This window comes from Oncorhynchus gorbuscha, linkage group LG02 (genome assembly GCF_021184085.1).
Source record: "Oncorhynchus gorbuscha isolate QuinsamMale2020 ecotype Even-year linkage group LG02, OgorEven_v1.0, whole genome shotgun sequence".
Taxonomy (NCBI): Eukaryota; Metazoa; Chordata; class Actinopteri; order Salmoniformes; family Salmonidae; genus Oncorhynchus; species Oncorhynchus gorbuscha.
This window is the reverse complement of record NC_060174.1, coordinates 90,973,107-90,986,488: the sequence shown is the minus strand read 5'-3', so window position 1 is coordinate 90,986,488 and position 13,382 is coordinate 90,973,107. Positions and strand designations below refer to the sequence as shown.

At 39.2% G+C, this 13,382-nt stretch overlaps 2 protein-coding genes across 6 annotated transcripts; both read left to right on the top strand.

The window, feature by feature from the left end:
- The first annotated feature begins 2,257 nt into the window (after positions 1–2,257).
- Positions 2,258–7,022, top strand: LOC123994828 (tapasin-related protein-like). 4 transcript variants are annotated; one of them, XM_046297865.1, is made up of 6 exons: positions 2,258–2,437; positions 3,785–3,842; positions 4,274–4,624; positions 4,805–5,104; positions 5,823–5,918; positions 6,444–7,022. In XM_046297865.1, exons 2-6 carry the CDS (start codon positions 3,785–3,787, stop codon positions 6,578–6,580), a joined length of 942 nt encoding a protein of 313 aa, XP_046153821.1. In that variant the 5' UTR covers positions 2,258–2,437; the 3' UTR covers positions 6,581–7,022. The 4 variants fall into 4 exon arrangements, with proteins under 4 accessions (XP_046153821.1, XP_046153815.1, XP_046153831.1 ...); XM_046297859.1 differs by lacking the exon at positions 2,258–2,437 and adding an exon at positions 2,901–3,251 and having other exon boundaries at positions 6,483–7,022; XM_046297875.1 differs by lacking the exon at positions 2,258–2,437 and adding an exon at positions 2,908–3,251 and having other exon boundaries at positions 5,015–5,104.
- Positions 7,023–8,949: 1,927 nt separating this feature from the next.
- On the top strand, positions 8,950–13,327 carry LOC124012850 (TIP41-like protein). Of its 2 annotated transcripts, none has more exons than XR_006834785.1 (8): positions 8,950–9,086; positions 9,698–9,825; positions 10,190–10,369; positions 10,559–10,658; positions 11,513–11,644; positions 11,914–12,053; positions 12,198–12,260; positions 12,502–12,581. XR_006834785.1 is itself a non-coding variant. In XM_046326857.1 (8 exons), exons 2-8 carry the CDS (start codon positions 9,701–9,703, stop codon positions 12,631–12,633), a joined length of 828 nt encoding a protein of 275 aa, XP_046182813.1. In that variant the 5' UTR covers positions 8,950–9,086; positions 9,698–9,700; the 3' UTR covers positions 12,634–13,327. The 2 variants fall into 2 exon arrangements, 1 of the variants encoding a protein (XP_046182813.1); XM_046326857.1 differs by having other exon boundaries at positions 11,914–12,009; positions 12,502–13,327.
- The last annotated feature ends 55 nt before the right edge of the window (positions 13,328–13,382 follow it).

Genomic DNA, 13,382 nt, shown 5'->3' with positions numbered 1-13,382 from the left:
GTTGACCGCAGATTGGCAGTTCCAGAGGCTACCGGAGACCTGGAACTCCACGTGGGTCGTGCGCGCTGGGACCACCAGAGTAGGATGGCCGCGGCCACGCGGTGAGGAGCGTTTGTATGGTCTGTGCAGAGAGGAGAGAACAGGGATAAACAGACACATAGTTGACAGGCTACAGAAGAGGCTACGCTAATGCAAAGGAGATTGGAATGACAAGTGGACTACACGTCTCGAATGTTCAGAAAGTTAAGCTACGTAGCAAGAATCATATTGACTAAAATGATTAAAATGATACAGTACTGCTGAAGTAGGCCAGCTGGCAGTGGGTGCGTTGTTGACACTACACTAATCAAGTCGTTCCGTTGAGTGTAATAGTTTCTGCAGTGTTGCTATTCGGGGGCTAGCAGGCTAGCTAGCAGTGTTGTTTACGTTACGTTGCGTTAAAAGAACGACAATAGATGGCTAGCGAACCTAGAAAATCGCTCTAGACTACACAATTATCTTGGGTGGCCCTTGAGCTCAGCACAGCACAGCTCGCATCAGACCTTAATATGGCATTATACCTTGTCATGAAACACAACAGAGGTGTGAAATTTAAAGCTGAGAGCCACTAATGTTTTTCAAGGTATCAGCCCACAAGCAAAATGCACTTTTAGGATGAGCTTTATTTAACATGTTGTATGATAGTCTACCAAACACTTGGATACAAAATAACTGACTTATGGTGGTACAAAATTGTCAGCTCTATTCAAAAACTGTCATTTGATTTAATTTGATATTTTTCTGCACAGATCTGTGTTATTTTGTATCAATTTTATTTTGCCTGTAATGCCAAACACCTTAACTGTTATGCAGGTGAATGAGGACCCAAAAGCGACTTGGCGAAAACAGAGTCTTTAATCCAGTAAAGTAAATCTACAATCATAAAGCATAATTCACTCGTAATGACGAGAACAGACTGGAGACTCGATCATGAACTGCAGGTTGCCTCGGGAAGGCACTTGAACGTAGCAGACTCAGACACCTGCTCACCACGCAGCATCTGAGGGAAACACGACACGACAGGGCGATACACAGACACAGCACGGTGAACAATAGACAAGGATCCGACAGGGCAGAAACGGAAAACAAGGGGAGAAATAGGGACTCTAATCAGGGAAAAAGATAGGGAACAGGTGTGGGAAGACTAAATGATTGATTAGGGGAATAGGAACAGCTGGGAGCAGGAACGGAACGATAGAGAGAAGAGAGAGAGGAAGGGAGAGAGAAAAAGGGGAACGAACAGAGGGAAAAGCAAAATGACAAGACAATAAGACAAAACATGACATTAACAAATCTTTTGACACTTGGCAGTTGGCAACTATTCAGCATGAGCTTCAACCCTAAATGTGATTAGTTGATTGTCCTTCTCCCCAAGCAGGTCGACAGAGGACCAATGATAAAGGGGATTCAGTCTCATACAACAAGGTGTTTGAAAACATCAGTTTAAGTATGCAAACCCAACAGAGACAGGCGACCACTGCATCCATCCAGGAACAATGCATTTATGAGAACAAAACCATTTAAATCTCACTGTCATTCCTTTTTCCTCTTTTTATTTGAGTTAATAGGTATTTGTAGCCTTTAGCCAATTTTCAAATATGGTAGTATTGTTGTATGATGCTTTACTATCCCAGATCAAGGTATTGTTGAATCGATCAAACATTGGACCAGTGTGTCTTGAATACTAGCTCAGTTGAACATGTCCAAGCTACAGAAATAGTTATTTAGTATATCTGACAGTCACCCATAAACTCCTACCCTACATTCACTCTGGACATAAATTGGATGGTTGCCAGTTATATAATTACATTGTATATAACGTTTTCCTCTTGCTGTCATTTTTAATGTGACATAAAACCTTAATGTGCATGTGTGAATCACTCTATAAGAGTGTGTGGGCCAATGAATGTAACGTCCTCAACTGCTGCTTAGGACTTATTTTGTATGAGCTTTGCATTATATATATTTTCTGACTTGGAGATGAAAAGTCAAACCTAATATATCAATCCTGTAAACATGTATTGCTAAAAAAATCAGGAAACAGGTTTAATGAGCTGTTCATCTGCGTTACACATGCAGATTCATGACTTCTCAGTTATTTTTAAGTACGCATTGGTTGGTGCCAGAAAAGGCTTAACAACTCTGACTTCCTGTTTCAGTGTCAACGTTGCTGTCAATGCTGTGGTCTACTTTTCCTTAACTGAAAACAACTATGGTGCAGCCTCTCACAACCACCACTCAGTAATGCTGTGGCCACTTCTGCAGTTTTCTCCATCGTTGACTGCAGTATGCTTTTTGATGTGAAGTTTTTGTTCACAGTTTCATGACATTAGCCATAGTCTTCATAAATTCTCAAGTCCCCTCTGTTCACCACAGTCAGAGAGAAAGTATCTAAAAGGTAGGATAAGAGAGTGTGAGAATTGGAGGAGAGGTGATGATGCATGTGGGTAATTTTCACATTTTGTTTTGCTGGACAAAATCTTTAAATTAATCATAAAACCTAGCTGCCCATTATAACCTGATACTCTTTCTGGGTCTAGTTCTAATTTGACAATTAGTTTTAACACCTTGCTAACTATTGCAATTTTACTTGCCTTCTCTAAATACATTTTACTGTATGTTTCTTGCCAAAGTAGAGCTTTAAGATAACTCTGTAATGAAAAGTGTTAAACCATAGTATTATTAAGTGTGTAAAAAAATAAAAAAGATTCACATGAGCTGTGAACTCTGTTTCAATTCAACATATGACCATGGGCTGAGTATCTGCATGCTGTTGCAAACTATTTCAATGTTTTATTATAGTATGTGAACGATATTTCTAAAGCTAATATGGATGTTTGTGTATTTTAGAATACAACTACAACTTAGACTGGTGAATCCAGAATGAATGCTACATTCACTAATGTTGATTGAAAAATAGTGAAAATAGCTCCTTCTGGATTCACCATGCTAACAACAACTTGGGCTACAAGTCAAACCATTATCAGTAGTTAAACCCAATGGTGAAAAAATCACATTGGGTTTGTAAATGGGTCCGTAAATGTCACTCAAGGCGTGTTGTGTGGTAGAGGGTAGCTAGCACCAATCCGTAACATGAGATGTTGAACACAGAAGCACTAGACTCACACTCATTGAACCTGCGCAGTGAGGAAACTGATACGAGATGCAATGGTGATATAAATGATAGTGGTTCACACAACAACACAGAGGACGTAAGTACAGTGCATATCTTGAGGGTTTGGATGCAGGTGTCTTTAACTAATAGATATGGTGTATTCAAACAGATTTGTTCATTCCATCTTAATTACAAAATGTATATTTAAATGTTAAAAATTTTATTATTTTAACTGCACTATGGAATAATCAGTCGAATATGAGAGTAAACGGAATGCTTCTTGAACGATTTTTGTGTTCAACTTCTGTTAAATCTATTCGCTGAGAAACTTGCATATGCTTTAGGTCCGCAAGACTCCACACTTCTGTGTCAGAATCTTGCAACAAAAACTGCGATAGAACTGCAATATTCAACATACTTTAATGTCTACCATTCAAAATAAAATGTATTTGTTATTTTGGAAACTTCACAAAAAAAAAAAAATCTGTCATTCCAGGCATGTTTTCAGTGTATGATACAAGCCACACTTCACGTACTGAACCTCTTGTAATCACAGGATGTGAAGGTTGAAAAACCACTGAAATTTTGTGTTTAACTATCTTATCTTTGTCGTTGCTCTTTTTGGAACAGATGTCGGTGCTCTATTCTTCTGTTCTGCATTTGGCAATGCTTCTGAGTCTCCACTCAGGTAATGTGAAATGCTTTGACAAAACCTCTTCATACATTATACATTTAGAGACTGTACTTACTATGAAAACTGTGGACACCTAAGGTACAGTTTTTTTCTAAGGGGAGGGGTGGGGGGTGGACTATCGTAGGTCAAATTATATTTTATGATTGGATAAGACAGAATCAGTGCCTTTACAACTGAAATATGAAAATTATGGAACTGAAATTAAAAGTGATTGCTGAGAGAATTTCTGTTTGGTTTAACACTAGTGGTAAATATAGTAGACAGACCCTACATTTATTGACTTAATACATTTGTCCCAGCCAGTATGGAGCTGGGAAGTGAAGTGGCTTAAAATAGTTTTACAATTGTCATGAGGTGTATCACCACCTGAACCAGTTCATTATCTGTTTTCTCAGACTGATCAACATTGATCTATTTTTCTACAGGTTTGCAGAACCTATCTACACTGCCAAATCCAACAGCAGTCACATTACACAAAGGAAATTCAGTGACAATCCACTGCACCCACAATTTACCCAATGACATTGAAATATTTACAGTAACTATAAAAGGAACAGAGGTGCTGTGCTTTTCTCAGTTTAACAGACAAGAGTGTCTGGTGTCGAAGACATGTAAAGAAAGCATACAAATTAAGTGGAATAATGAGACCAGAGAAATCTTCTTTTCACTGATGAATCTACAGATAAATGATTCTGGACTTTACTCTTGTGAAGTGAAAAGAGCTGCACCTCCACCTGCACAAGTTTTCTCAAAAAACATAACTATTTGTGTAACAGGTTAGTGATCTCTGAAAATACTTGATAGAACTACAATCTACATGTAAAACCATTATGACCCAGTCATCACATGGTATGTGAATGCTAGTTGCCTTCAAATTGAAAATAATTTGTCTACAGTTTAAACTCTTTGTTTACACTTTTATTTCTGCATCTGCAACTTTCTGTTTGTGCATCCAGCCCCTCCTTCAGTGTCTGTGTCTGATGTAAAGGAGTCCAGTAGTGGACTTCCCATGTTGCTGTGCTCCTCTCAGGGGTTTTACCCAAAGACCATAGAGCAGGTGTGGTTTAGAGATGGTCAGCTCCTCAACACCAGACTTTCAGACAGGCAGAGAGAGGTCAACACAGATGGTTCCATCACAGTCCACTCCTACCTGCCTCTGTCCTCAGGACCCAGCCAGGCTGGCCTCTATCTCTGCTGGGTCAACCACTCTTCCCTCAGCCATCCCATCACTGTCAATCACACAGTCATGTCCAATGGTGAGAGCTAAGTGTTAATAAATCAGGATTACTAGTTGACAATGTAATCAGTTGATTTCTATATCTATGTAATATAATGTTGGTGGTCTACACAACTTTTCCATAATATCTTGTGATACAGTGTACTCCAAAAGTATTGGGACAGTGACATATTTTTGTGGTTTTGGCTTTGTACTCCAGCACTTTGGATTTGAAATGATCTGGTTAGAAATTACAGCACTTTTTTTTACATTGTCCCCCTATTTTACATGACAAAAAATATTGGGAAAAATTCACTTACATGTGTATTCAAGTAGTGTAAAGTATTTGGTCCCATATTCATATCACACAACGACTACATCAAATTTGTGACTCTACAAATTTGTTGGATGCATTTGCTGTTTGTTTTGGTTATGTTTCAAACGGTTCACCCAATATGGATGAAAATAACCTCAGATTAAATCTGACAGTCTGCACTTTAACCTCATATTCACTGTATAATTTCAAATTGAAAGTGCTGGAGTACAGAACCAAAACAACAACCAATGTGTTACTGTCCCAATACTTTTGGAGCTCACCACCATTCAATCACCATTCTAAGAGAATGGTGGATCCATTTTTCAATATACTGATCTAACTTCTATTCTTTCTGGCAATAATTATGTTTTGGGGTACTGTATGTCAATATTTTTTCTCATTATTTAATGAACATCACATACTTTTCCTGATATTTTTTTAGATGTCCAAGTGCGTTGGCCATTTATTGTGGTCAGCATTGGAGCAGTCTTGATTCTAGTGGTCCTCATCATCATGATCATCAAGTGTACACATTTCAGTGAGTAATTAGCTTTTCTGTTTCGCATGCTTGACATCGTGATAGCATGATATGATATTTATAGATGCACTCTGGGATTTTAAGCTCAACAAATTCATGACATATTGCACGAATGAGGTTTGTAACATCACACAAATTGCTAAATTCATGATATCATACGAATTGCAAAATTTACAACATGACACAAAATGTATGATGTAGTACAAAATTGGATGACGTAGTACACAAAAAACAGGGACCTGTTTTGGCTCGTGAGCACCACTTTCAAACTACTGGCTGAAATGATACAAGAGTTTGAGAGTGCATCTCTAAGTATCAAGCACAAGATGTGTAATGCATTAGAAAACACTAAAAATGGTTAACTATTAGTGCACATTTCCAATTACAGTACAAGTCATAAACATACAGTAATGTTTGGAATGTTTGGTAGTCAGGGAAATTATTTGTGACATATTTCCCAATCGAACATATTTTGTTACAGTGCATTTGGTCCAGTTGATCAATGTCACATATATTTTTATCCAGAGAGAGTCAAACACCTTTTTCTTCTTGGAACATCCCAAGAACCAGTCCACACTGACTCCTCCGTGACTGAGAACATCATCTACTCAACACTGGGAGACCATCATCCAATCACTCTCTCCACTGCTGTACCAACATAGACAAGGGATCAACAAGCAGTACTGTACCAATAGACAGTACCACCTGATGTACCAAATCCTAGGATGGGATGCTAGCTGCAGATGAATCATGTAGGACTTTCTCAGAATCACCATGTTTGGGACACTTGACTGGGGAATGAAAAAAATATAAATTTGCTTGTAGGCTATCTATTCTAATGATGTGCATAAAATACATTTGATGTTGAATGGTTGTCCATACTGTAATGCCTCTGATTATGTTAATCTCAGATAATCCAATGACGACTGTCATTGATACCAGTAATACTCTCTCTATGTCTGGGTAGCAGCCCAGTACAATTCCTCCTCCCAGCTGCCCACTGCACTGAGGCTAGGAAACACTGTCACCACTGATAAATCCATGAAAATTGAGAATTTCAATAAGCATTTTTCTACAGCTGGCCATGCTTTCCACCTGGCTATCCCTACCTTTTCTCTATTGTGTTATTGGCTGTATGTTTGTTTATTCCATGTGCAACTCTTGTGTTGTTGTTTGTGTCGCACTGCTTTGCTTTATCTTGGCCAGGTCGCAGTTGTAAATTTGAACTTGTTCTCAACTAGCCTACCTGGTTAAATAAAAGGTGAAATAAAATAAATACAAAAATTAAATTAAAAACATGATATGCCATTAAAAAACATATTACATTTTATTTCTGTGAAATGTATTTTTGATGGAGACCTCCCTTAGAGAGCAACTTGCAACACAGCATACTATCATACATTTAGGACATGTAGCAACAAAGCAATATATACAGTGGGCCAAAAAAGTATTTAGTCAGCCAACAATTGGGCAAGTTCTCCCACTTAAAAATATGAGAGAGGCCTGTAATTTTCATCATAGGTACACTTCAACTATGACAGACAAAATGAGGGAAAAAAATCCTGAAAATCACATTGTAGGATTTTTAATGAATTAATTTGCAAATTATGGTGGAAAATAAGTATTTGGTCAATAGCAAAAGTTTATCTCAATACTTTGTTATATACCCTTTGTTGGCAATGACATAGGTCAAATGTTTTCTGTAAGTCTTCACAAGGTTTTCACACGCTGTTGCTGGTATTTTGGCCCATTCCTCCATGCAGATTTCCTCTAGAGCAGTGATGTTTTTGGGCTGTTGCTGGGCAACACGGACTTTCAACTCCCTCCAAAGATGTTCTATGGGGTTGAGATCTGGAGACTGGCTAGGCCACTCCACGACCTTGAAATGCTTCTTACGAAGCCACTCCTTCGTTGCCCGGGCGGTGTGTTTGGGATCATTGTCATGCTGAAAGACCCAGCCACGTTTCATCTTCAATACCCTTGCTGATGGAAGAAGGTTTTCACTCAAAATCTCATGATACATGGCCCCATTCATTCTTTCCTTTACACGGATCAGTCGTCCTGGTCCCTTTGCAGAAAAACAGCCCCAAAGCATGATGTTTCCACTCCCATGCTTCACAGTAGGTATGGTGTTCTTTGGATGCAACTCAGCATTCTTTGTCCTCCAAACACGACGAGTTGAGTTTTTACCAAAAAGTTATATTTTGGTTTCATCTGACCATATGACATTCTCCCAATCTTCTTCTGGATCATCCAAATGCTCTCTAGCAAACTTCAGACGGGCCTGGACATGTACTGGCTTAAGCAGGGGGACACGTCTGGCACTGCAGGATTTGAGTCCCTGGCGGTGTAGTGTGTTACTGATGGTAGGCTTTGTTACTTTGGTCCCAGCTCTCTGCAGGTCATTCACTAGATCCCCCCCCGTGTGGTTCTGGGATTTTTTGCTCACCGTTCTTGTGATCATTTTGACCCCACGGGATGAGATCTTGCGTGGAGCTCCAGATCGAGGGAGATTATCAGTGGTCTTGTATGTCTTCCATTTCCTAATAATTGCTCCCACACTTGATTTCTTCAAACCAAGCTGCTTACCTATTGCAGATTCAGTCTTCCCAGCCTGGTGCAGGTCTACTATTTTGTTTCTGGTGTTCTTTGACAGCTCTTTGGTCTTGGCCATAGTGGAGTTTGGAGTGTGACTGTTTGAGGTTGTGGACAAGTGTCTTTTATACTGATAACAAGTTCAAACAGGTGCCATTAATACAGGTAACGAGTGGAGGACAGAGGAGCCTCTTAAAGAAGAAGTTACAGGTCTGTGAGAGCCAGAAATCCTGCTTGTTTGTAGGTGACCAAATACTTATTTTCCACCATAATTTGCAAATAAATTCATTAAAAATCCTACAATGTGATTTTCTGGATTTTTTTCTTCTAATTTTGTCTGTCATAGTTGAAGTGTACCTATGATGAAAATTACAGGCCTCTCTCATCTTTTTAAGTGGGAGAACTTGCACAATTGGTGGCTGACTAAATACTTTTTTGCGCCACTGTATATTTTGTGCAAATTTACAGGATTACTGGATGCGGAACCATATAATAATAGAATGAAAAGTACGTCGGGAGCTTTTTGTGAAGCTCTCTCTTTCATGGACGTTAGCTGACAATCAAAATACTGGAGTAAGTGGATTAACTTTTACATTTATTTTGTATTGAATCTTTGATTTATATTTCCATGAAGTCTCTTGTCAGTAGGGTATTGATGTTGGATGTATATCCATTAGTAATGATTTTAAGCTGACAAGTTAGTGTGATGATGATTGAAGTGATGCTGAAACAGCCAGCTTGTCACTAACATCCGGATGCTCAGTTAGCTACTTTAGCCAGATAAATAAGGTTGTGGAATGCATACTCTAGTTATTGCATTGTCGACACCTATTCCATAAACACTTTTGGCTGTTTTGTCAGCTACCTGCTTCGCATTTTATATAACGTTGAATGTTACAATAGCTAGTTAGGTAGGCTAGCAAAGTTACTAGCTAGCTAACTAGCACGCCTGTACAGCGGGTATAATTATCTTGTTATAGCTAACCATATATATCCTAGCTAACTAGATAACTAATTTTACAACTCGCCAATAAAGACATTGGATTGCTAGGTCATTTCTGAGGACTGAACGTACTCAACTATCTACAGTTCTGCAGTGGTCGATATGCAATGTATTCTGTACTTGCATGTACTGTTTATTTACTTATGTCTCTGATGGGCTTGGTGTTTGACTGTATTTGCAGTTGATGTTGGCCAATTTGTCAGCCATGATGACCCATGGGTTTAAGAGCAGTAAGCAAGACTTCATATTCGGACCATGGAAAGTGACTGCAGCAAAAACCCACATTATGAAGTCTAAGGACATTGAACGGTAACCTGGTCCAAGAATTTTGCCGATTTTTGTGTCAGACTAAACTTTTTATTTAATGTTGTCTGTTTAGTATTCTTAAGGTTTAGTCTACATTGGGGAGCTTGTTTATCGACTTGGTCTTATTTTAAAGACTAGTAACCAAAATGGTTGCAAGTTCAAATCCCCGAGCTGACAAGGTACAAATCTGTCGTCCTGCCCCTGAACAGGCAGTTAACCCACAGTTCCTAGGCTGTCATTGAAAATAAGAATTTGTTCTTAACTGACTTGCCTAGTTAAATAAAGGTCAAATAAATATTGTCAACGTACTTGGCTAGCTACATTGAGGTTAGTTGTTCAGGTTTCAATCTTGACAGTTTTGTCCCAGGTTAGGGGAGGAGATGCACATGCCCTCACTCCCAGAGATGCTGTTTGGGGACAACGTTCTACGCATTCAGCACACAGACGGCTATGGCATTGAGTTTAATGCCATCGATGCCCTCAAAAGGGTCAACAACATGCAGGACTCTGTGAAAGTGGCCTGTGCACAGGAATGGCAAGAGAGCAGGTACAACCACTATCATAATACCACTGTGATAACAATATCCACCTTCATTGTGTATATGCTTGTAAAATAAATACAACAAAAAATGGCATTTTTAAATTGTTTCGATAAAAAGTGTTGAATAATCAGTCAATTACCAGTCCCGTTATGGAGAATGGATCTGAGACTGTTGTCGTGTGGTTGTATTCCCAGGGCCGATTCTGAACACTCCAAAGAGGCTGTGAAACACTACGACTGGACATATACCACAGACTACAGAGGCACTTTGTTAGGAGAGGACCAGCAGATGAGGGTGAAAGGCCTTTCAGTTCACACTGTGGATACAATACAATATCCCAAACAAACACATTACAAAATAAGGGGCAAATTTGAATTTAAGTCAAAATTGAACTTAGTCTCACATTGATACATGACTAAATGTATATTTGACATACAGTACCGGTCAAAGGTTTGAACACTTACTCATTACAGGGTTTTTCTTAATTTGTACTATTTTCTACATTGTAGAGTAATAGTGACAACATCAAAACTATGAAATAACACAAATGGTATCATGTAGTAACCAAAAAAGTTAAACTAATCAAAATATTTTATTTGAGATGCTTCTAAGTAGCCACCCTTTGCTTCATGAGGTAGTCACCTGGAATGCATTTTCCTCACAGGTTCAAATATATAAAAAATAATGAAAACCTTGAATGAGTAGGTGTGTCCAAACTGTTGACTGATACTGTAAGTGGAAGATAGGATTCACCCCCAAGTCATTGGCTGCGTTTCAGGTCGTCTATATTGCAAACTCCTGCCAGATATATCGGTGATTAACATATCAACTAACCACACCATATGGTATATCAGTCTGATGCCTGACTGCACCGTCAATGATGTGGAACACAACCATCGGCTGATGCAATGCAACAACTGCAATGTAGTCCGCCTGGAATGCAATGTTTCTTTCGCATAGGCATAATATTCATTAACTTATCTCAAGCTGTCAATTGCCTTATTCATTAGGAATCAAATTGAGGCAAACATGCCGAAACAACGAGAGACCTACCTACCTGAATGTGTCCAATAAAAAAATGTTCAGTTGCAAAACATTTAGTTTTTTTGCTACGGTTTGCACTAATAAATCACTCTTTATTCCATCAGGCGACAGAAACGTTGGAGCGCATCGACATGGAGAAGCTGAAGGCGCGAGAACAGATCATGTTCTTCGATGACGTACTGCTGTTTGAGGACGAGCTTCACGACCACGGCGTGTCCATGATCAGCGTCAAAATAGTGAGTGCCACTTTCAGACAGGAACTGACACTTTATGATGATGCACATTCGCCCCATATGATGTCTGTGGCTGTGTGACAAGCACCAAAGGACATGTCCTTGCGGGGGCTGTAAGACCAGGAATAAAAAAGGATTTTTATATTCACCTATAGTACTCATGTTTAATGGATTTTCTTAAACGCTTGCATCTTTGAGAGACAGATTCATTTGTTCTGAGGAGATTTTGAAGAATGACTTACTCCCTTCGTACTCACTTTTGTGTGATACAGAGAGTGATGCCCACCAGTTTCTTCCTGCTTCTGCGGTTCTTCCTGCGGGTGGATGGAGTTCTGATCCGGATAAATGACACGCGGCTCTATCACGAGGCAAGTGTGACTGGGCTTTCCTGGGAAATAGCAATCGATTAACGGTAACCACCAGAATGGATGTGCATTGGAATCAAATTCTGTGGATAACTTTAGTGATGTCCATTTCCTTCTATGTAAACTTCAACTACATAATGGTTATGCCTACTTATGAAATGACTAATCGCTTACAGAGGTTTTCTTTACAGACTGGAAAGAATTACATGATCAGAGAGTTTAGCACTCGGGAAAGCAAAATTTCAGAATTGAAGGTGAGATTTTTCTTCTCTGTTTGAAAAGTACATGTGTAGCGGAAGTCCGCTGGCAAGTCAGAGCAAGCTCAGCATTGTGCAGTGACATCACTAAAATATTGTCCAAAACATTCCAGCTACATGCGTATATGTCACTGTGCAGCTGATGCAATCATACCACTATTGTAAATGGAGAACAATTAGTCAATGGCAATATCTAGAAAAGACAACGGCATTTAGTTTCTCTCTCTTTGCCTTCCAGAACGTCCCTGCTGCTCTGTATACTGACCCCAATGAGATTGCCCAGCACTTAACTTTGAAGTTGACCGAGTGCGAGAAGTTGGAGCTCCCTGAGACAGGCCCCCATCCAGGGGACACAGAGGCCCCCCAGTAATGGAGAGCAGGCTGGGTCCTGTGATTGGACATCAAATTCTCTCCTGCCTGGACTTAAGATGAGCGTCTGCCAACCAAGGCAGAGTTCATCCTCCCGCCGCTCTACAAAGAAATACATTTTTATTTTTTATTTTTTACCAAAACACTGCACCTGCCTCCCTCCATACACAGGAAAAACAACAGTTAATAGAACTTCATTTTGGCATTTTCAAGTGGCCTCTTATTTTTAGTGTTATTTCACATTTCCTCAACGTGAATATTTTGGTCAGAAAATTGTGATAATTGCGTCTTTTCTATTAGAACTCCACATAATGGGTTTGTTGAATTCCACATAAAGTAGTCTGATATTTGAATGTTGTGCTATCACAGAGATAGCTATTATAGAGATCCATTCCTCATGTTATCAAAATGTTGAAAGAGCCAATGTGTAAATAAATTAACTTTTTGTATGTGTTTAATCTTTTACTGGACATTGGATCTTGATTAGATGAGAGCTCACTGCTGAAGTCGACGAGCCCCTCTGTTGTGCATCTCACTTTAATGACATCTCCCTACCTTTCCCCCTTTTCAAACTAAAATTTTGATCTAGCTAGCTGTTGTAATAGAACGGTCTCCTTACAGAACCTGCTCTGCTTGTTTTGTGTTCAAGATAAATGTCAACTAATAAAAGTCGTTAGCCTTAACATGCAAACATTTATTGTAGTGGTTGCGTATCTTTTCTGTATTGAATACAATTTGGAAATAATCCAC